Source organism: Manacus vitellinus, unplaced genomic scaffold (genome assembly GCF_001715985.3).
Source record: "Manacus vitellinus isolate BGI_N305 unplaced genomic scaffold, ASM171598v3 scaffold_20_pilon, whole genome shotgun sequence".
NCBI lineage: Eukaryota > Metazoa > Chordata > Aves > Passeriformes > Pipridae > Manacus > Manacus vitellinus.
The window spans coordinates 8,319,274-8,342,177 of NW_021939471.1; the positions used below are offsets into that span (position 1 = coordinate 8,319,274).

At 42.6% G+C, this 22,904-nt stretch overlaps 2 protein-coding genes across 3 annotated transcripts; one reads left to right on the forward strand and one right to left on the reverse strand.

Annotated features, from left to right (window-relative positions):
* Window positions 1–9: 9 nt before the first annotated feature.
* On the forward strand, window positions 10–4,056 carry NIF3L1 (NGG1 interacting factor 3 like 1). Its single transcript, XM_008931109.3, has 6 exons — window positions 10–443; window positions 1,171–1,333; window positions 1,773–1,899; window positions 2,273–2,411; window positions 3,128–3,211; window positions 3,688–4,056. Exons 1-6 carry the CDS (start codon window positions 89–91, stop codon window positions 3,870–3,872), a joined length of 1,053 nt encoding a protein of 350 aa, XP_008929357.2. The 5' UTR covers window positions 10–88; the 3' UTR covers window positions 3,873–4,056.
* A 105-nt stretch (window positions 4,057–4,161) lies between these two features.
* On the reverse strand, window positions 4,162–22,365 carry ORC2 (origin recognition complex subunit 2). Of its 2 annotated transcripts, none has more exons than XM_018071875.2 (16): window positions 22,238–22,365; window positions 21,322–21,465; window positions 20,948–21,034; window positions 19,563–19,652; window positions 18,235–18,266; window positions 16,960–17,017; window positions 15,901–16,085; window positions 15,209–15,307; window positions 13,501–13,610; window positions 10,579–10,711; window positions 10,099–10,195; window positions 8,737–8,883; window positions 7,437–7,608; window positions 7,105–7,166; window positions 6,256–6,374; window positions 4,162–5,613 (listed from the first exon to the last, which is right to left on the reverse strand). In XM_018071875.2, exons 1-16 carry the CDS (start codon window positions 22,335–22,337, stop codon window positions 5,527–5,529), a joined length of 1,722 nt encoding a protein of 573 aa, XP_017927364.2. In that variant the 5' UTR covers window positions 22,338–22,365; the 3' UTR covers window positions 4,162–5,526. The 2 variants fall into 2 exon arrangements, with proteins under 2 accessions (XP_017927364.2, XP_017927365.1); XM_018071876.2 differs by lacking the exon at window positions 22,238–22,365 and adding an exon at window positions 21,805–21,946 and having other exon boundaries at window positions 4,163–5,613.
* Window positions 22,366–22,904: the final 539 nt, after the last annotated feature.

Below are 22,904 nucleotides of genomic sequence, written 5' to 3' on the forward strand. Positions count from 1 at the left end.
TCGTCGCATGCTGCTGCCTGGCACGGCGCTGCTTCGCCGGCCTCTCCACCGCATCCGTGCTTTGGGCCGCCTGCCCGCCCGCGCCCTCATGGACCTCAGGGAGCTCGTTTCTGCCCTGAATGACTTCGCACCCCTCTCTCTGGCGGAAGGCTGGGACAATGTGGGGTTGCTGGTGGAACCAAGTCCTCCCCACACTGTGAACACCCTTTTCCTTACTAACGATCTCACTGAGGAGGTGATGGAAGAGGCGGTGCAAAAGAAGGCAGACCTCATTCTTTCTTACCACCCTCCTATATTCACGCCGCTCAAGCGAGTAACGTGGAAGACCTGGAAGGAACGGCTGGTGGTCCGAGCCCTGGAGCACAGAATCGGGATTTACTCTCCACATACAGCGTACGATGCCATACCTCACGGAGTTAATAACTGGCTGACAAAGGGACTCGGTGAGATTCTGTTAAAAACAAACCAAGAAAGGTTAAAATTATTCATTGGTATATGCTGTTTTATGTGGTGACCTTTCCTCATTTTCCTTTCTTCCAGCTTTTACAGGACTTCATAGTTCTTTCTTTTTTTCCCCCACGGTATTTTTCTAGCACTAAGAACCTTAAACATATTTTAGGAAATTTATCTTGGTGATGTATACCAGATACAAACACTAAAGGACATTTCCAGATGCATGACTATTGGATGTAGCCGGAACTGGTGGAGCGTATTTATTGTCCGTTGTGGTTGCAAAGCTTAGACCACCGACTTTAAATCACCATCTTTAATTTATAAAGTACAAGATCTCATTGTTTGCAAAGGACTTAAGCTACCTGAAATTATTTTAGATTTTTATCCTATGTTATGACTCATAGGTTACAACAACAGCTGGGTCTTTTCCAGTCTGTCATACAAACCAGAAACTATTTTTAGTTTTGTACAACTCTTAGGATAAAATTGATGGCGCTAAGCATGACAAATAATACATATCTATCAACTTCTTTAGACTTAAAGTAGACTCTGCCTAATGGAAACAACAGGACAAAAAGTCCTCACTTCTGGTCAGGGAAAATGGATTTGAGTGCAAAGTTTGCATCTTTTTGTTGTATCTCTTTAGGATATGTGCTAAATCAGTATTAGGCTACTTATCCAGCTTTATAAAATAGCAGTCTTGTACTGTTTTCTCAGGTGCCTGTACTTCGGTCCCACTCCATCCATCAACTGCACCAAGCTGTCCAGCTGAGGGCACTCACCGGGTAGAATTCTGCACAGACACTGAGCATCTGGATGTAGTGCTGTCCAAAATCAAAGACATCCAAGAGATCTCTTGTCTCACTACTTTCCCAGCCAGGTATCTCCTCTGCTCTCTAGTGTTGTACTCTTTCTGCTTGAAACAATAAGTCGCTGTAATTGTACTTTACTATTATAACCACTTTGTTCCTCTGTGCACTGCTGCTGTATTTTTCAGCAGAGACCTAGAAACTTAAGGAATAATTGTCCCTTTCTGATCAATCTATATCATGCTAAATGGTAACTGCTACTCAAATCTGGCATTACATAGATTAGAGGTGGTAAAGAGGAGTATTAACGGGAAATTTGATGAGGTCAGATGAGTTAAATTCCCATATCTGTTTTTTCCAAGAGAGTGAACTAGGCTAGGCTATTCCAATACCTTCTTTTTTCCTTTCTCAGTGGTAAAACAGCCACTGAGGCAGAATAGCTTTGTTTTATAATTACAATGCTGAAATTTGATCTAGTTCTTAGCAAGCACCAAGCATATCTTTCCTCAGGGTTGAAGGTGAGGAGCAAACACGAGTCACTTTGAACTGCTCTCAGAAAGCACTGTTGGAGGTGGTGGCATTATTGTCCCAGAACAGCCTTCTTTATCACAAGACGGAGATTCTCTTGCTACAAAAGGTAACAAAATCATGAATTACTTCCTGTGAATGTATTACTTGTGTGAGCTGAGTGCCCTAAACACAATAATGCAGCAGTCAGTAGCATCACAGGTTGCCAGTGCTACCCCATCAGTGCGCCGAAATACTGGCTTATGGGGATTTGAAGCCACACGTGGTTTCCAAAGCAATGAAAATATTTGTGGCCTGTGCTAATTCCTAAATCAGTCCCAATAGCTGTTGTGATTGGAATGTTACATTTGAAGTCATCACACATATTTTTGTAAAGTTCAGAGACATTCCTGAATGCCCGATATACTCACCTTTGTACAGGATGGAAAGCAATGCAAGCGTCTGGAGTCAGCTTTCTCACAGTAATTTTAATTTCTTTTCAGCCTCTTCTTCCCCACACTGGAATGGGACGTCTGTGCACACTGAGTGAGCCAGTTTCCTTGTCAGACATAATCGAGCGTATCAAAAGCCACCTAAAATTGCCTCACATCCGCATAGCCGTGGGAATGGGCAGGACACTAGGTAAACAGGCCTGCAAGTAAGGCTGTCCCTTGGAACTGGTATTCCAGGAAGATAAGGAGCATGAGTGTGTGTGTGAGAGTGGGAAATACTGCTCTGTCTTAAACAGGTTTACTTCCAAGTACTATGAAGCAATGCTCGGAAACAGCATCTTAGAATTTACACAGTACAATCACAAGAAAGAATCTCATCTGTACTTTTAGTGGGAAGTTCTGTTTTATGCTGGTTGACACAGTGAAGAAGGGACAGCCCAAATCAAATACAAGACATTCTGTTTCATAATTTATACTTAGTATAATTACTAAGTTTTAATTAGCAACTAGTATATCTCAGAGGGAAAATGCTGCCTTAATGGCATCATTAGTTGGGAATCTAACGATGGTGGAACATGGAAGTCCTGGAAGGAGTAGCAGCCTATTAAACAGTTCAGAAACCTAACTAAATAACACCTCACTAGGAGAAAACCAGCCATCAGCCAGCCTCTGTGCTGTAGTGTTCTGAAAACTTTCCTACCCCTTGAAGAAAAAAAAATCTACCTATCACAGAGGATTGTGCTGTATGAGATGTTACAGGCCCATGACACTTCAAACTGACAGATGTGTCTCCAACTGCAACAAACTTACATTGACTCTAAAATCAAGGTACTTATAGTGAAACAATTAATCAGTACAGACATGAGGGCTGAACAAAGTTTAACTGTGGCACCTTGTGTCCTGCAGAATCGCCAGTGAAGAAAGCTGCTCTGTGTGCTGGTTCTGGGAGCAGTGTCCTGAAGGGAACAGAAGCTGACATCTACCTCACAGGTAAAAGATTATGTTGCTGTTTCATTATCTTTACAAAAACAGTCACTAGAAACAAACAAACAAACAAACAACAAGCCAGGAAAAAAAATAAGAGTTGACTGATTGTTAAAAGATTTGGCCAGAAAGAGTTACTTGTTATTTATAATTGAGAAACAATCGGTTAGTTATTGGAATGATAGAAGAATACCATTTAAGTAGAGATAACGTGGATCAGAGGCTGTGTGGCACAGTGGAAGTTATTTGAATTAAAACATTGTTATACATGCATTATTTCAACACAGAATCAGTGTTGATGACAATGTGTTGCAACTTTCAGTGTGTTTCTCCTTTGGCAAGACACAAGATACTCCCTCCATTTCCTACAGAATTCCCTTATAGAAAGTGGAATATAATGTAGTCTGCAAAATCTGCAAAGACCTGGTTACCTCAACTGTGTTATTAGTGATCTACATAACATTTCTTTCTCAAAATGGCAGGAGAGATGTCCCACCATGACGTTCTGGATGCAGTTGCCAATGGGATAAGTGTTATTCTGTGTGAGCACAGTAACACTGAGCGAGGCTTCTTGTCAGAGCTGCGTGACGTGCTAGCGACCCACCTACAGAACAAAATCAGCATCATTGTGTCTGAGAAAGACAGAGATCCTCTCCAGGTGGCATAGGGGAAAAACCATAGGAGAGAGAGAATTCATTCAATCATGGTATCTTGCACAGACCTGTCCAACTGCAAGCTTAATGGAGGTGTTTTCAATTGGTTCAGTACAGAATGATTGTATTGTACAGTCCCTCAAAGTTTGGGGTATAATTTGTCATGTCAGAAAAATAAATACTTGTTTTGTTTATTCACTTACTGGGCTGCACCTGAATAAATCTACTGTTACTCCTTGCTCTTATTAGATATATTTGATAACCATGATACTCTAGGATTGGTTTGAAGAATCAAGTTGGTAGTGGGATAAGCAGATGCCCTGATTTTTCTAATACAAACAAAAGTCTGGCTGTACCTCTCTGTTGCTCCTGTAACTGAGGGGCAGATGAGGTAACTATTACTCCATGGGATGTTCTGGTTCTCTTCAAAAGCTATATAGTGGTATTAAAAGGCAGGGAAACCATTCTTAATTTTGATACCTTATAAGAAACAATGTATTTTTACTAACTAGTTTGAAATCTTCTGCCCGCTGTATGAGGATTTGCTCAGATATTTGACATAGTAATGAAAATGAGGCTTTTGCACAATTGCCACAAGGATCTCTATCTTCCTATATCATAAAAAGATTGTGGAAGACAAGACAAGCTAATGAAAATTAATAAGGTACTTTATTTGATAGTCTAAACTATTACAACACTGAGCTGTAACAGGGCTACCAAATGTTAAACATACAGAATCCCTGAAGTGTCTGGCTGGCAGAATACAGTTGATGGAAGTATAGAGCTTCCTCTCACATAACTGAGAAAAAAAAAGTGAAGATGTCCAACTTCAGTGGTCTCCCAACCTCCTAAGGGCTTAAAAAAAGGGAGAGCTTATAAGTGGCATTTAAGGCCTCCTTCAGGATCAACGGACACTCCTGATGTAAAAAATACAAATATACAATCAAGCTTTAAAAAAATAAACAAAAAAGCTTCACAGCCTTTTCATCTTTCTGGATTGCACCTTGCAAAATAGCAGGTAATGACTTGAGTCTATCACAATTTAGATCATCTAAATCTTCTTATAAAAGGATGTAGGTCTGGGACAAGTCCTTCAGTTCTATTGCCAGAATTTACTAAGTTACCCACAGCATCCCAAACCCACTAGTATTCTCCTTTCCTCATGCAATCAAGGTAGGTCTCCTAGCATTTTAAATCTTGGCTTCTTCATACACTGGAAGCTAGCTTTGTCTAAATGGTAAAGGAGTACTGGAAAGCACTCAGCTGACAAAAGTTGCACCATGAGTACAAACTAAAGCCGTGACCATCTTGTGACTTGCGCTTCCCAAGTACATTGCTCCAATCAAACCCTCATGTCTGGTGAGGTAGAGAGCAGAAGGCACAGTCTTACTGAGTTTGCTTTTCTGGCTGTAAGAGTGGCTGCACAGATATGAAGGTGGCGTTATCTGAGCTAAGAGACAAAGCAGACAAATCCAACTACAGCACAAGAGATGCTGTGCTTACAGAAGTCATCATTCCAAACCACCTGAACAATGAGCATGGCTCATTAGAATTAACACTTTTCAGTCCAGCAGCCGTGGGGTTGGAAGAAGAGAGATCTGAGTATAGGCCCCTCTCCAGCAGCCCTTGAGAGCATTTGCCATAGATGCTTTTGAGAACACAGAGACATTACGCATCTTCATCCTGATTCTCTAAGAAGTCGGTCAAGGTACTGTCATCCACAGGAATTAATAAGTATTCCACACCATCAGCTCCCTGAGAACAGACAGACATACACGTTTTGTTAACAGCAGTGTAAAGGACAAGGCAAGCCACCAGACAGCACTGCAATGCTAGCATTTATCTGCAGTCTGGACGAGAGCTGGCCAGCATTCTGAAGGACTACTTTACTAAAAACCAGAAATATTTCACTAGAGCAATGCTGGAAATGCACAAATACTGAGAAAAGTCAGTATAGGATAAATCTTCTTGTGTGTTGTGCTAGTCTGACACTACACAGCTCACCATATCTAGTACTGCTATATTGCCTCATTATTAGGATGAGTCTGCATTCTTTTCTTGTGAAAATAGAGCTAACTATTGGCAGCAGACTGGCAGGCTCCACAGTCCATTATTTCTCACAGTCTTCAGGAAGAAGAGACATGTAGGTTGCTGAGTAACCAAAGCACGCTGCATTTTTACAGCATGTAAAGGGTGTTGACAAATTGGAGGCATGGAAAGAGCTGCAATTACAGAATTTCAGCCCCTTGCTAGTTCCTAGGTGTTTAAAATAATACAGCCTCACTTAGTAGCAATTAAGCATCTTTTTTATTTAAAGTGGTTTTATTATTTTTTTATTATTATTATATTAAAGTGATTTAAAGTAAAATCCAGAATTATATTCTTCCCTCAACTCACCCGCTTGGTCCGGATGAGCTTGTGGTCCCTGAATTCTGTCAGCTGTGCCCTGAGTGTCAGGTCACTGTTCACAAGGAAAGCCTCCCGACACTGCTGGTAAAAGTCTTGGAAAGACAGCCCTGGAGACAGAAAAAGTCAAGAACAAGAAATGGAAAGTGGTAAGATTGTCAGAATATTCCAGGTCTAATGCCACATACTTTCTCTGCCTGAAAGCCTTGCTTTGGCTCAGACCACAGTGCCTACAGTAACATCACCTCTTTCAAGTACACATCCAAGCTAATATTTTAGTAATTAATGGAAAACCACTGAATTAACATTCCAGTCACACTGTTGCCTAAAGGAATTTTAATAGCACTTTAAATGCACTTTCCAACATGGTTAATCTCTCTAATTTCCAACTCTATCTTACTTTCTTTACCATTAAAAAGTTATTCATATCCACTGCAGCACCTATTACAGATGGTGACAGAATATTCCACATGTATAGCAGGGATACATCAGAAGCCACCTAGACAGGAGCAGCATGGGAAAAAAATCATCTATCTTTCCCTGGTCCTTTAGGTGCAAGTTATGCAAATTCATAGACTTCATTTTAATTTTTTTTAACTCCACAGCCCCCCATGAATGGTCTCAGTCATGTCTAAGAATCAAAGCAGACAACAGTGAGAGCAGATCCATCAGAACCAGCCAGTCTATTGATTTCCTGTCAGTCAGACACAGTGCCACTTAGAAAGACACTGAGCCGACTGCTGTAGCACTTCTGTTGCTGGAGATGTAACCTGCATACCAAAAGCCAGGGCTGCTGTGAATGGCAACACCCCAAACAGATGAGCAAAGGTGGGTACTTACCTGGGTAAGATGGGTTGTCCTTTTTCTCCAGCTGGTACTGAGCAAGCAGTCTGAATATCCCCCTAATTGAAAGGAGGAAAGGAGAAAATCAAAATAAAAATAGTAATTGAGAAACAACCCAAAACCCCCACCTTTGTGCCCTTTTGCACAAAGACCTAGTTGTGAATCCTATCACTGGACAAGGTTTGCTATCCAAATGCTCTTTATTTAAAGTAACCACTCAACTGGAACCCAGGTCCTGCTATCTTCATCTTCAACACTGTTGTCAGAGAAATGGATTGTAAGGACTGTGTCCTCAGCAAGTGCTACTACGAAGTGTAAGAGTGTCTTACCTGGCATTGGGAGTGAGACTGCGCAGGACATGCGTGAGGGAGCTCAAAGCCAAAGATCCAGACTGCTGTACTAAAAGCGAATTCTCATAAGATGTTTCTTCCACGTAAGGACTAAATGTGGTTGTTTCATACCAAAGCCAGTTATAGAGACTCAGCTTTGCCTGATCCCACACTAGACAGAGAGAAAAGAGCAAGCAGACAAAATTGGGAGATTTATCTTTTCTAAGGTGTTAAATAAGCAATATTAAAATGTACATAGTTCTACTGTAGGACTGAGGAAACTATGCATGCTTGTGAAATTCACAGTACAGAGACCCAGATACTTGCTGTTCCAGCAAGACAATTTCTCTTCAACAAAACATTTGCATGCATCCCTTTTCCATACCAGTTCCATAGATAGACTGTAAATCCTTCCAGAGTCAACAGTGTGCAACCAGCTGCAGCTGGATGCTCTGCCCAGAGTGTGGGTAAACCAGCTTGAACAATACCCTTCTCAGAGTGTGTGGAGATTCCTTCCTTGAGTGGGGATGCTCCTCGAAGTTACTTCTCAAGGCTGAACTAAAGAGATTTGCCCACAGTTGTTGGTATGGGTAAGTAGCATCAATCTCTACTTAATAATTGTTTTTGCTAGCTTTAATATAAGCGCTTCAATATTCCTTCAAAAATAGTGCACTGTACTAGTAGTTATAGCCACCTATACTCTGTACTAAATAATTCTGATTAAGATCTTTTAGTCTAGTCATCATCTTAATTTAAAAAAAACACATTTATTTATGTATTTGGTTTGCCATCCTTAATCCTGTGAGACAAAGTTCAATTACACCTAATATAATCCTTTAGACATAAACTATCTACTAAGTCTGGCACTAAGATTGGGTCCAGCCACAACTAGACTCCTCTCTGAGGACGAGTTTAGAAAGCAGGGGGGGTCCATCTGCACCTCATGGCTCAATGGGAGGGCTTCTCTAATCAACTTTGTCTGAAGCTTCTGTTCTGCCCCCAACACTGCCTGATAAACAAAATTGTTAAGTTGCAATGACAGACATAACATCCAATTTCTAATTCAGTAAGTCCCTAAAATCAAACGGTGCCAGAAGCTAGGAATCTATTTGTATATTATGATCAGTATTACTTCTCAGTATCTTTATACAGTTTCGGTTCAGTACCACCATAGTCCCCATGGGGATTATACACACATCAACAGAACTGTTCTACAAATCAACAGTAATACACGAGGTTATGAAACAGCAGCCCCAAAGCAGAATGCAGATTCTTCTCTTTGCTAGATCAGGGAACTCACTGAGAGGAGCATTGATGTGATCAATAGAGGCAATGAGGTAAACACTGGGCAGAGATGACAGCTGTGCAAGGATCTGCTGACTTCTTTCTCCTCTTAACATCTGGCTGTCCAGGTTATGGATGAGGACATAGAGCTCTAAAGATGAATCTGCAAAGTCAGAAAAAACAGCAGAGAACCAATCAAAGAAACTGCACACAAGCTGGCTTCCCATTCCCAGTGCAGCACAGGACAAGTCTACTCCATCAGGCTCCATATACATCACTCCAATATCAAATCACTTTCCTTTTACGGCTTACTTTGATCCCATACTTGGTTTTTCTGAGCACCTAAAAGGATTTTTCTCAATTCACTGTATCACAGTTGTCATCACAGCTACAGTTGTTTTTTTCAGTTTAAGCTTTTCTGTTATAATCCACTTTCCACTTGGTCACAGGTTTACCGTGAATTGCCCTTTTAGCTATGCATTTCTTTGCAACTCAAGATCATTAAAATATATTTTAGAATGGAAGCCTAAGCACAGTTTGTTCAGCTGCTTTTGAGTTACGTGACTAAGATCTTTAAGCTCCTCCTCACATAATGAAAATGCATTTCCTATTAAGGGTTGGCTCCAAAACACATTAACTTCATTGGAAATTTTTCCCACTGAGTCCTGAAAGAAAGTTACAAAGACCTAGCTTGGATAATGCAAATGGCAGATGCTAAAATTTCTGGATAGTTTCTTGCTGCTGTATTTATCCCTAGGAACAGCTGTTTCCTCTGTCCAGAAACAATTCTGGAACTACAACCAGTTTTTGTGCAAATGAATACATACTTGTCTGCCAATGAAAACCAAAGGTTCCTCAGATTTCCAGTCAGATCAGCTGTAGTGTACTTGATTTATGTACATCAAGGTGCATACTGCTGTTCACCAGTCTTTCCACTTAGTCCCACCAGACATGATGGGTAATGATGCAAAACAAAATATAAACACTGAAACACCAATGCCATGCACAAATAAGATTCCATGGCAATGTATATAATATGTATATAAAAGCAGTAAAAGAGATGTTCAAAAGTATTTCAAGCAAGCATTCCATGTGGGAATACCTGTTTAATTTTCCTTTTGAAACCAATTCTAACCTGCTTGTTTGACACTGCTGTCCTGCTTTAAAACACTGACTGAGGTAACAGCTTGGGATCGTGCACACATATATTTCTGGTGCATATGTTTTCATATATGTTGCATAAATTACAAGCAAGGAAGTATACCAGTTACAATACACTAAGAAACTGTGATTGCACATATGAAAACTATGAGGAAAGAAATGCCCTCCTAACAGCAAGTAAACTCTAATATTTTAATGTATAAATTAGTCATTTTACCTTCTTTAAACCTTTTAGTAATGAATTCAAGTTGGTCGAGGGGGCTGCGGAAGGTTCCTATATGATCCAATACCTCCTCTGTGATGGAGTTGAGAATCTGAAAAAGAAAACAGGTGTCCCTTATGAAGGGATCTGGCACTGAAGTGTAGAAAATCTGAAACTGCCCTTGACTCTCGTGTGGGAGGTAATCCAATTTTTGCCATCAAATCTCCAAAACAGTCAACATTAACAAAAAAATTCTACCCCTTTTCAAAATAGTGACATAAAATAAGGCTTCAGAGTGATAAGTATCTAGTAATTACTGCAATTCCTTGGAAAATGCACAGGATAATTTCTTTAAGAGAGAGAGGAACTGCTCTTCATTCAAGAGCCTGCTGCTATAGGATGCAGCAGGCTTCCTTAATATTTTACACTGAGAGACTTAAGAGGTATCTGTAAAACAGGATGATTACATAAGCCATAAGCTTTTCCCACACTTACAGATCTCACAGTGATGCTGGGGAAGTATCCATTAACCACAAGGTGAACAGAATCCTGGAGCAGAGACGTACGAAACTTCTCCAACAAATCACGCTTTGAGCCCAGTCCATAAAGCACGATATTGAAACCCAAGCTGCAGAAAAGTGAGCAAAGTACACTGAATCAAAAAAGTACAAGTCTGGTTTTAGGTTCGTACATTTATTAAGCAAAATGATCCACTGCAATCTTGCCTCTAAAAACTTTCACATTTTGTCAACTCCAGGCTTACCTTCAGCTGACAGCTGATAAATAAGATGAGCTGCAAGGAATCTGAAATGTGGTATGTGCCATTCTACTAAAAGAAGCCTTTTAACAGCCTAGAGGCTCACAAATTCAGCAAAATATCTATGTAAGAAAATGGTATTGACTAAGAACGTGATAGTACGTCTAAAACTTCAGGTTACAAATGTAACCAGCACTCACATGTATCTCCTCACCAGTGGTTATAATAAATGTTTACCAGGGGTCACAGCAGCGACAAGGAAAAAAGCAAGCCTTCATGCTGATTTTCCACTCTGATCCACAGGTGCAATTTCAAAGCAAAATTACTCTATTCTCATACATATTTCTTATCCTAATTGTTCCACAGAAAAAGAGGCAGGAAAGCGCAAAGAGAATATGGTAGGGAATTGCAGAATCCCAGAGAAACTGGCTTTAGTCACATCCACTCCTCTCTCAGGATCTGAGCATGATCTGAGAAATGCTCATTAGGCCTTGGTCTTTGCAAATTGCACCTGGACTAAGCCCCTCTCTAACTTATCAGAAACCCTGTCTGTTCCCAGGAACTAGTGATGTCTAATGAGCACAGGTTTTTTAACAAGCAGCCTTGGAAACTTATTTTTCTTGCCTGAATAACAACCCCAGTGGAATAATATTTCAGTTGCTGAACCTTCAGAGAAGGTTACCGACTCAAATTGCGGCCAGGATGAAAAAATTACTATGACTGAAGCCCACTCTCTTGCCACCCTATAAGCAGTGGTCTGAAATGAAATCATTTTGAGGTCTCAGTTCCCAGAAGGTAACTGGCTAATGTGTATGTCTCAAACATTGATAACCAGATGGCTGTGAAGCCAACCAAGGACTTAATAGTAACAGACAAGAATTGTTGATAATAACCAAGTATTACTGGTATTAACACACCGTGAGGAAGAACAAGTTTTGGCTGGAAAAAAGGGGCTAGGTGGAGACAGGGCAGCACTTTTCTGAACCACAACACAGTATAGTGCAAGTGCAGGAATGGCTGGCAGGAAGTGGATGTGGACTATAAGGTGGGATTGGAACTACAAAAGACCCCCGAAGCCCTTTGACCCACTTCCAGAAAGGCCTAAAAGAACGGACTGTGCATAACTAATTAGCATAGAAAGGGACAAACCTGCCCATGAAAAGGTACCCCCCAAGCCCAGGCAGTGCCCTCAAACCCCGGACATGTCATCAGCCGGACTGACGCAGCTGGATCGTTGCTTATCAGGTGGATCAATGCTGAAACCAGGATCGGCATCCCCTCAGCTGGGTTGGGGCTGAGACCAGGATCAGCATCCCATCAGCCACATGGATGCTGGAGCAAAGGTTGATGATCCCTTTTTCTCTCTCTTTTCCTTTTTCTTTTCCTCTCTTTTTTTCTTTAATTCTTTAATCTCCCTTTCTAATCAACCTCTTTAATTTCTCTTTTCCCTTCTACCCTACTCCTTTATCCAGAACTCACTGCCATATGCCTGTATAGTAAGTCAGGGACTAACATACCAATTTTCATGCCATGTGAGTAATGTACTAATAAAACTCTCTGATTGTTTGTGGATGCTTTGATTTTTGTTGTTCCTTTTGACCAATGAGTATTTTTGAATCTTAAGAGCTTCCTTACTCTTAAGGGTAGGTCATCACAGGAATCACAAAGCTTTGTTTAGTTTTGAGAAGCACGAAAAGTATCATCTTGACCAGAAAGAAGTTTATCAGGTTACTCAAAAAGCACTGGGCAAAGGTAAGGTGTTCAACAGCTGTCACTGCCTGCAGTGCCATCTAAGGATTTGTTCCTTCTGCCTGCCACATTCACCTCTAACCATCTGCCCAGATCGCTGAGTCATGGAGAACCCCTCCTCTTGCAACTCTCCAATTTTCACAGCTTATGTCTTTTTCATACACTTTGTCACTCCCCATGGATCACAGATTTCATTATACTCCACTCCCTTGCAAAGCTTCCAAGGGGCTTTCTCCTCACCAGTACTGGCTCCAGCCTCAGCACTTAACTTCAGAGCTGGTGGTCTGCCTTCTCTAAGGCACTTCAGAATCTCACAGCTCTCTATAGTTCCATTTGCTTTCCTGAATGTTCACTCTTTTCTCCTCACCATGAAGACACACACAAACCCAAATAAAATTTATAGTTCCCATGTTTCCAAAAGCATTAAGGTTTCTTTGTGCCCAGATAATTAGGTACTACAGGCATTCAAAGTTAACTGCTACACCACTGGAGATAGCCACAGACTGAAGAAATTGGTGGTGGGCTACTCACTACCAGCTCGCTGCTGTAAGCAAAACCAATTCCTTACAAAGGACACTTTTTTCATCATTCACTTTCCCTGTTTTCTCATTATTCATGTTCCCCGTTTGTGAATGCCCTCTAGATTGGTTTAGAGAGGCACAGGCAAACTAGCCAGGTAGAATGCAATGTCATTGCACTTCAGGCATTCAGTTTAAGGAGTTAGTCAGATATGATTTGGTCTGCAGGAAGCACTGAACTACATTAATGTCACCTACCTTTAAATTTAAGCAATCAATCATAAGAAAAGAAGTCGCTCCTTAATTCACCCACAGGATATTGTTGACTAAGGGTAAGTTTACTGGCAGTGCCTTTTTACTAGGCTTATTTAGTGATTCTCATTGAATACTTACTGTAATTGCAGCATCCACTTGGAAAACAAGGATTCATGTTGCTGGTTAAGTTCTTTAATTTCAGCAGCATAGGCAAGGGGAGCTTTTGTCAGAAGATCACGCAGTGTTTCCTACGTTGAGAAAGAGATGACAGTCATTCAAAGCAGAGAAGAAACAAGGCATATCTGGAGTCCTTAAAAACACCCTCTAGTATGCTTTCTAGCAAGGGACAACAGTTTTCATTGTCAGTGCACTCAATTTGTGGTTGTTTCTTTTTTCCATGAAGACCCCCTAAGCACAATTTTGCTACTGGAGACACAAAACAGAGATTAAGTAAACTTATTATGTGAAATGACAGCCAGAGTAGGACTAGAGTAGATATCACACTGTGTTTTTTGTCTTTCTGCCAAGTACGGGAAAACCACTACAGGAATAACAGGCACACTCAGAGCTTACACTGCACCAGGAAGGTGCCAATATCACATCCCTGCTCACGGGAGCAAAGGCTTAGCAACATGCTCAGCAAAGGTTCAGATGTTTGTCACTACAAGAGAATGCTCAAAAAAACCCATCATCTTAAAAAAGAAATAAAGCAGGAAGAAAGTAATTTGCAGCTGATAGCTAAATGTAGAAAAAGTATTATTTCAAAAGCACCAAGAACCAAAGGAATAATTCAGCTTTAAAGGTATGCTGTGATGCTCATGTTTAATCAGCATGGCAGCATAAGTAGCATCAAATCTACCCTGACCTCCCTTTCTCTTCCATTTTAACAGCTTTGCTTTCCACTCCCTGGCAACAGAAGACAGTTTAGGCTGGAAAGGCAGCTGCAATGTATCAGACAAACAAAGCACTGAGAGACAGAACTCCTAAGCCTTCGATTATTTTGAAGTAAGCAGTAGATTTAACACTGAAAGCCTTGATTTCCTTCCAGAGCTGTTACAAAAGAACTTGTTAAGAATACAAGTTCTCTGGGCAGCTGTTCCTCTGGGCAGCAATTCCAGACAACAGCAGGCATCAGGCAGTCTGCATATATGCCATCTTTTACAACATAAATGGGCACAAAAAGCAGTCATGGACACAAGAACTCCAAATATTCTACACACTTCCCTGGCACCTGTCCTTGGGTACCTGTCTATGTAGGGTACCACTCCTTGCTTTGAACTGTCTCATGGAAGTAAGAAAAATAAAGTAATTCAGTCATCACAATTAGATGATTCCTGTCTACTAGAAACTGGAAAGGAACAAACTAAATCTAACAAACTAGGTGACAACATTTTGAGCTGTCCCAGTCCTGCAAGTAGCTTGACCTAGTAGTGTTCAGATTAAAAGAGCTCTCTATTTCCTCTACACATAAATAGTCAAGACGGCTTGTAATTCCCCATATTATTTCATTGACAAAGCACTCTTTTGGTGATAATTTTTAAAACAGGTCTCTACAATTGTGCTTCTCTCTCTTTTCCTCCCTCAAAAGCAAATTTTAACCTCTTCTGGTAACCTCTCCTCCCTGCATTTTCCCTACTGTCTCATATTCAAACAACTGGGCACTGTCCCTGCTCAGAGCAGCAGAAGGGAACATACTGCTTAAAATGCTATCTAAACCAGTGTTACCACCGAGCATGTAACAAGCAGAAATAAAGTGAAAATAGCAACATCAGGAAATTTTGAAGAGGGAAATCTTTATCAAAGAAATCAAAAGCTCCAAGAGTTGTGTTATTCACTGTGAACGTACCTGATTCAACCTTCTTTTCCGCAACTTCTGCAGCGTTCGGTCTGAAGTGAGCACTTTGGAACTACTGTGAGCTTCAAAGTATTCTTCCATCAGGTTGCTCTGTAAAAGGACAGCAAGATCAGCCACACTCCTCCTGCCTCTCCCTAAGATGGCCGATATGAGACATAGCACAAGGATGAAGAGAAAGACAGAAAATATTAGCAAAAATGGCTTTTATAGTAGCATTCTGCCAAAGCCAACCTAGTCAGATGATTCCTTCCTGAAGATAGAGACTGAAAAGAGATTCTGAGAGAGAGAACACAACACTTAATTCTAAGGCAGTATGAGGATCCCTGATGCTGGAAGGAAATAAGATAATTAGGCTGAACACCAAGCCAGAACAGTAATGTGTGCTTCTTTTGGTGCTACAGGAATCAATTCCTTCATCCTTTATCAATACAAGGTCTCATGCTTCATGGACATCTTAGAACCTCTCCTTCTGAAGCTGCTAAGGATACAGACTGGATTAGCCCACAGGCTCCCATGATGCCTGTCCAACAGGGATTGCTCAGAAGTACTGCAAAAGCCAACCCAGCTGGTTTGATTTGAAATGAGTCCAGCAGTCCTTCTCCACAGTCAGGTGTGGTCACTGACAGCTTACTGTCACTACACATCCCTTCGCGTTTGCTAGCTTGGAATTTTTGCACACTCACCATCTTTTCCTCCTTATTTTTTTTGGCTAGGCTGTTTCTGGGAGGAGGTGTAGGTGCAGCCTTAGTTTTTGCTGGGGTCTTTTGACCTGATAAAACAGTGCTGACTTCTTGCTGATCTTCTTCATCCTCCTCCTCTGAGCAGGAAGCAGAATATTCACTCTCACTTTCCAAACAGGAATCTGGAGCTAAAGCATAAATTTACAATTAAAAGCTAGGAATGACTTCTTATATGTAATCCATTTTGCACCATCTCACACACATTCTCGAGAAGTTTTTCAAGCATATGAATCCTCAATATTTTTTACAGAAAGGTAAAATCAATGCTTAACAGAACTGCAAACACACATGGTCATTTCTTTCCCAGTTCTAGCATCACAAAGTATTGTTAAATAAAGCTTGCTCCTTGACACCAACTAAGAAACATAATCCTACCATAAAAATGGACAGTGGAATTCCCTATTTCTCTTAGAATCTCTGCATAAGTTTTCCCAAATGCCAATCATGCAAGCTGAGTATCTTTTAAGTCACACTGCAAAAAGGTTTTGTACAATATCTCTGTTAGCAGTGTTGATTGAAGAGCGCAGACAAATCTGGCTCAGTCTTGGTCTCTCAACACAAAAGAAACAGAAGATGAAACACCGTGTACTAAACTCTCCTATGCATTCATTCTGAGCATGTATAGCCAACCAGTTGTTGGAATAACTATTGGAATACTTTACCATGGATGTCCCAGCCATCATCAAAAAGTTTTATGACCTGGTTCAAGCAATTATGCCACATTTAAGTGCCAGCACAGGTTAGATAACTGGAAGTTTTGTCTCTTTTGATCATGTTACTGAAGTTTGGCAACTTGGTGCTTCTAACCTTTCCATCCCTTACCTTAGTAACTATCAGTTGTAGGGAAAAGGTCAACATAAGGACATTTCTACACTCTCTGCAGGATGAAGCAGATTACTTCAGTCACACTGCTACTACAGGCAGAAGCTCACCAGGAAAAACACTCTCTCCTGAGCACAGCCTCACTGACTGTGGGAGCTAACTGCAAAGGCTGATCCTTACCTGCTAGCCTCTTTCTGAGCCTGTAAGGTGTGGTTGACACAAATTCTTTCTTTTTACTCTGCAACAGCAAAGAAAAAACATACATTAGAAGAAGAAGCATAGCTCTCCTCTAAACAGCCCTCTGCCAAGCAAAGAGTAGAATCAGGTTACATTTCCAAAGTATTTCAGCCCACATGAAACTAGGAAAGCAGAGGCAGTAAGTATGGAGAGTTCTTGTTTTGCCATTCCGAGGGAGGCAGGATCAGGTTCCAAAAGGGGTTTAGTTCTTTCAACTCATGTCTTGAGATGGAGGGTACAAAATTGTGAAATCTCCAACCAAGATGCCAATCTTGGTCCCTCAGGAAGAGTCAAATTGAAGCAATGACAAACTGAAAATGCTTTGGTCCCCACAGCAGTCATCTTCCACACCATGCTGTCTACTGAAAGTCCTTTGGAAGTCCCTCTATGAAAACAACTACCCTAATGACAGAAGACCACTCAGCATACTAAGCCCAGAAGTACAGCACGAGGAACCCAAGCTGCCTGCGCTCATCAGGTTGTAGTGGCACATTTTCCTTACATATGTGTAAAGCGCATGCCTGACTTGGACACTGGATCAAGTCTGCAACACTTAGGAAACACTTTTGTTGATCCTGACAAAGTGGATGTGAAATCATCAGAGAGTGAATATGGCATCCCAAAACAGCATCTCTTTTTCAGGCATATCTCATCCTGGAACCTTATTCTGGAAAAGTTGTGTATGATGCTATACCATTTTAGAAAGCCAACTGTTCCACTCTATAACCACAACTGGCAGTTCTGGACAGTATCTCTCTGTAACATCACAAAACACAACATCAACTTACATCCCCCCGTTATCCCAATTTATAAACCAATGCTAAAGTAAGAAACTGAACGGCACCACAGTTCTTGAACTCCTGTTCTAACAGCACTCCTTACAATTAAGGCTTTTTCTTCCTTTAGTGAGAAACTGGAAAGCTATGAGTTTAACTGTGTATTAAGGGATAGTCGAGCATCCTCACTTGTGTGATGCAAGGAAATAGTTTCCACCCATGGTAATTAAGCTGTCAAACCCACTATTTGCCCACTGACTCCAAACCCCATAGTCGTCATTAATGGCAGCTCTGGTTCTCATTTCAGTTACTCCTGTGTGGCTGGATTAGGCTTTTCAAGGTCTTTCCTTTCCAGAACTGTACGACTGGCCACCTCAAGTTTTAAAAGTAGGGGGAAAAAAAAATCCAACCAAAATCCAACCAAGCTGAAGTCATCACTCACCCTCAGCTGCTCTTTGTTTGAACTTGAATGTTCTGAAAAACAAGAAACAGCATTGTACAGAGTACTGCATATTTTCAACAGCGGCGCAAGGTGATCCAGCAGAAAACCAGGCATTCACTATTCAAAAGTATGCTGCACCAGAATATCAGCTCCCTGACTCTACCTCCTCACAGGTAGGCAAGGAGAGAACAAAGACAATTGTTGGGAGGAATGGGTTAAAAGTAGAAGACTGGTAGAGATTTACAAATATGCTCAAGTGACCCTGCAGCTGGGGATAGCAAAGACTCAAGTAGCAATGTAGAAAAACACATATACCATGTATATTGCTGTTGGCTCTCTGTACGCTTTGAGAAGTAGAGCATCTGTGTCTAGATAACACAGGTGCTTGCTAGACCTGGAGACACCCTAATGGGAGAGTGAATGAGGAGGCTCAAGCTCCCTGTCTTGGTACAGAGAGGATCAAAACACAGTGAAAATCACAGCACGGTGGTAAACTATACACATGTGAGAAGCCACTGATAAACCAGTTTGAACAGCAGGTTTTCTGGTGATTCTCTAGCACTGGACTACACAGTGCCTGAATCTCCACTTGGTGCCTACACCACCTCCACTTGTGCACCTCTGCCCAGGTGCTGCCTCGGGGAACCTGTGGTTAGTGAGGTAATGGAAATAAATTTACTCTTTGCATTCCAGCCAAGAGTCTGTGGTTGTTCCAGCTGCCTGCCTGTGTCGACTCACACAACAGTCAATGTTATTACCACAGAAGGCAGCTTTTAATTCTGGTCACAGCTTTGGGAGGCCATTGGGAGGAGGGAAGAGGCAGAAAAATGAGGTAATGTTTTCTCCCTGAGCACATCAGACTCCACTTCTGAGCACAAAGGCACATGCTCTTGCCAGTGCTGACCTGCACTGATTTCTCCCACCTGTATTTCTCCCTGCAGCACTGGGTGCTTAAATATTATATAATAAAGTGTGAATTTACACATGAACACCCCCACACTCCTACCTAGTTGCTGCTTAACGCATAAACCCAACTCATAACTCTCTCAAGTGCAAGTATTTCTGTTAAATGCAGAGGAAGTCGTTAAATGTCACAGCAGTAGATGAGAAAGAAGCTCCTGTTTCCTCTAGAGCAGCAGGGCAGAAGAAATCTGACACTCAGGTGAAGCAGAGGCCATGCATACCAAACAGTTCAGCCTATGGTGTTAAGCTGACTAGAACACTCAGGCATGACAGAAACTGGCACTCAAGCATTCACTCCACCAACCCAATAGAAACATAACTGCCATTCACTCAGCTTCAGTTGCTGAAGCCATCATAGGACTTACTGCTACTTTGAGGTGTCTTTGCTGTCTTCCCAGGGCCCTTGGAGTGATCAGGTGCCACACTCTGTTCTGGTGTGTGGGCTAATTCAGAGGCTGTAGGAAAGAGGGGAAAAGGAAGAAGTTTCACATGTCAGGTACAAAACTTCCAGATCTGAGTAGTCAGGCATGGAGCCATATACTGGAAATGCTCTCTAAGTATTAATTCCTTAGCTATTGCAGGAAGTGCACCAGATACTTCCATTTTTTTTTCTAACCCTAATGGTGAATGTAATCCTCGGCAAAGATTTTCAAAGACTGAACTCGTCAGTTAATTAATTTTACAAGTATGGCTGAGGCAATGGCAGAGCTCATTTTGCTGCCTGGGAGATCACGTCTGAATCAGAGATGTTTGGCCAGGCTCACTTAGCCCTTTAAAACTGCTCAGTTGGACATAGTAAAGCATCAGGTATAACAAACACATCAGTTGCCCAGGAGGAACTATTTACCTCTTTGTACTACTTATCAGCACAAGCTGAAGCCAAAGGACTGATCTGAATATGAAAGGTCCCCATAACCTGCAAACAGTCCCTACCCATTGCAGGACCAACAGCCTATTGTATGGAACAACACTGTGACTAACAGCCCAGCATTGTATGACTTCCCGTTTTCAAACTGACTTGGCTCCAGGAGAGAGCACCAGTGAAACCTACTCTGCTGCAGAAGGAGGTGTAAGATAAGAAAGACACAACTTCCCAAGACACAGTAGAAGCTAAGAGGCACCAAAACCCTCTCCTTCGGATTATCCTTTGTAAGATGTATCAGTAGCTGTGACAGCTAAATGCTAATGAAATTCAGACAGTGTTGGACATACTCAAGTGAGAAGAAATGGTGACAACAGGCCTCAAGCATCTTATTTGAACCAAAAGAGTCCACCCTCTCCAGAACTGCAACTTTCTGCAGGACTGAGAACTTAGAGTCCAGTTAGCCCAGCAAGCACACTCAGACACTTTGAGTAGAAATCCTCTGACACACAAAGCTAATGTAGCCTTTGTTTGATTCTCTGCTACGTAGTGAGGATATTCTCACATCCTTCTAAATTACACAAATAAAAACCCTACCATCCTTTGGCACTTACATGCAGACTTTTTCCCAGCATTAAGAAACTTCTACATTTTCTTATGTGTTTATCATCTGTATTTCTTACCCCCATCATGTCGTTGCTTTGTCCTAGCCCTGTGCTTTTGTTTCTGATGAAGACTGATTCAAAGACCGATAAAAGGTACTGAAATACTGCAATTATATGCAATTATATCTTTTGCATAAAAAGAAGTGACAAATCACTTAAATAAGAATACTCAAAAAAAGACCATAGACGGAGCAAGAATGAAAGAAAAAAGAGCAAAACATACCCAGCTCTGCCATTTTACTGGAGCGTTTGGGAGTCTGAAATGAGTAAACTTCACCACCACTTACACTTGTGCCATTTCCCATTGGATCTGCGAAAAGAAATGTTACCTGCAGCTATTTTAAAAGCACTGATATATTCCCAACCCAAGAAATATGGAATGCAATATTTCGCTATTTGGTTCTCTTTATACTGCAGGTGTTATAAAATAAATATCATAATAAAATCCTAGAATAATAATCCTCTCCTCTGCCTGTTACCACAACCACAGCCAGAGCTGGTTCAGCCCTCAAAAGCAATTTCACTGGCATTGTACAACCCTGACACTGCAAGAATCTCCTTAAGTCACAGATGTGTTACATTTTCTCCTGCTAATACCTTGGGTACATATTCCAAGAGTAGCAACATAGTTCTTCTCTTCTAGGATCTCCTGAGCTTCATCATCTGAAATATTCTCAAGTTTCTTCACAAATCTCTTCAAACTGATACTCGGCTGAGGCTTGTCCTTCCGTACTTTGATACCTAGGATTGCAATAAAAGCTTTAACCTCTGCTATTTCATGATTTCTACTGCAGTAGTATGCAGCCACCCAACTCAGAGACCAAGTTGCTGTTATAACAAATACAACGCTAAGATGTCCTGCTAAAAGAAGACCTGGTCAGCAGCTGACCCTACAACCATTAGTCCCTCGTTCTCCACAAATGCTGCAGTTCCTAAGGACAAGACACTCATTTCAGCACACACCAGCTTCCATCATTTGGGCAAAATGACAGTGACTCGCACATTACAGCACTGCATGCAAAGGGGACGGTACTTGCCATGCCCTGTCCTTCATGGTGGAAGGGAGCAAGTGGACAATACCTTGCCTGTAGGCTGTCAGAACACGCGTGGGAGAATTTAGGCTGCGACCCCTCTGGAGACCGTGTGTCTGACCTTCTGCTCAAAGTAGGGCCGGCAGTGTCTGATTCGGATGCTCTGTGCCTTGTACTGGCAAGTTTGAAGCATCTCCACAAAGGTTCCAAACCTTAAAAGTAGTCAAAACTGCAGCGAAACTCTCCTACAGCACCCACCACGCGGAGCCTCGCTCCGCCCCGCCCGCAGCCCGTCCTGTGCCGGGCTGGACAGGGACCAACCGCGGAGGGGGCGGTCGTTCGACCCCGGAGGCCTCGTCCTGCTGCGGCCCGACCTGGGTGCTGCTGAGCCCCTTTCCCGGGGGCCGCGGCGGCTGCTCAGAGCCCCCTCCCCGCGCCCTGGGAGCGGTGCCGGGCTGGGCGCTGCCCGGAGCCGGCTGTACCTGTGTCGTCGGCGATGTGCTTCAGGACCTCCTCGTCGGGCACGAACTTCACCTGCAGGACGCGGCGGCGGCGCTCGCCCGACCCCTCGCTGCGGCTCATTGGCGGCCCCGCTCGCCTCACCTCACCCCACCCCTCACGGCGCCGCTCCGGCGGGACCGGGGGGGGGGGGGGCCCGGGGGGCGGGGGGGGGGGGGGGGGGGGGGCGGGCCAGGAACGTGGTCCCGGCCGTCCCCGCGCGCCGCAGCCAGCAGGAGGCGGATCCGCGCTCGCGGGAAGCCAGCAGCTCCGCCCCGCCCGCCCGCCGCCCGAGAGCGGCGTGCCGCGCCGTGCGGGACCCAGTACCCGAGGCCACCGCGGCCGTCCCGGCCGGCGGACTTCCGCCGCCAGGGAGGCGGCGGCCCCGGGCGCATTGCCGGGGTGCCGGGGCGAGGGACAGCCCCGGGCAACAGCGCTGCCCGCGGCCCCGGGCACAGCTCCCTTCCAACCTCCGCGTCTCCTGGGACAGCTCCGCTCACGGCCCGTACCACCCCCACTACTGCAAACCACATTTTTAAAAAAAACAGCAATTCGCAGCGTAATCATTTCTGTTCAGAAACAGCACAATATTTATTTAACATCTTTATATATTTTTATATATATATATATATATAATTTTTTTCTGCATTG

Coding starts and splice junctions, on each gene's coding strand:
- NIF3L1 (XM_008931109.3), top strand. CDS start 89: ATGGACCTCAGGGAGCTCGTTTCTGCCCTGAATGACTTCGCACCCCTC. Junction 1,900..2,272: donor AGATTCTCTTGCTACAAAAG/GTAACAAAATCA, acceptor ATTTCTTTTCAG/CCTCTTCTTCCCCACACTGG. Junction 2,412..3,127: donor GGGAATGGGCAGGACACTAG/GTAAACAGGCCT, acceptor TGTGTCCTGCAG/AATCGCCAGTGAAGAAAGCT.
- ORC2 (XM_018071875.2), bottom strand. CDS start 22,337: ATGAGCCGCAGCGAGGGGTCGGGCGAGCGCCGCCGCCGCGTCCTGCAG. Junction 21,466..22,237: donor GCACATCGCCGACGACACAG/GTACAGCCGGCT, acceptor TTGCAATCCTAG/GTATCAAAGTACGGAAGGAC. Junction 16,086..16,959: donor GCTCAGAAAGAGGCTAGCAG/GTAAGGATCAGC, acceptor TTTATGCTTTAG/CTCCAGATTCCTGTTTGGAA.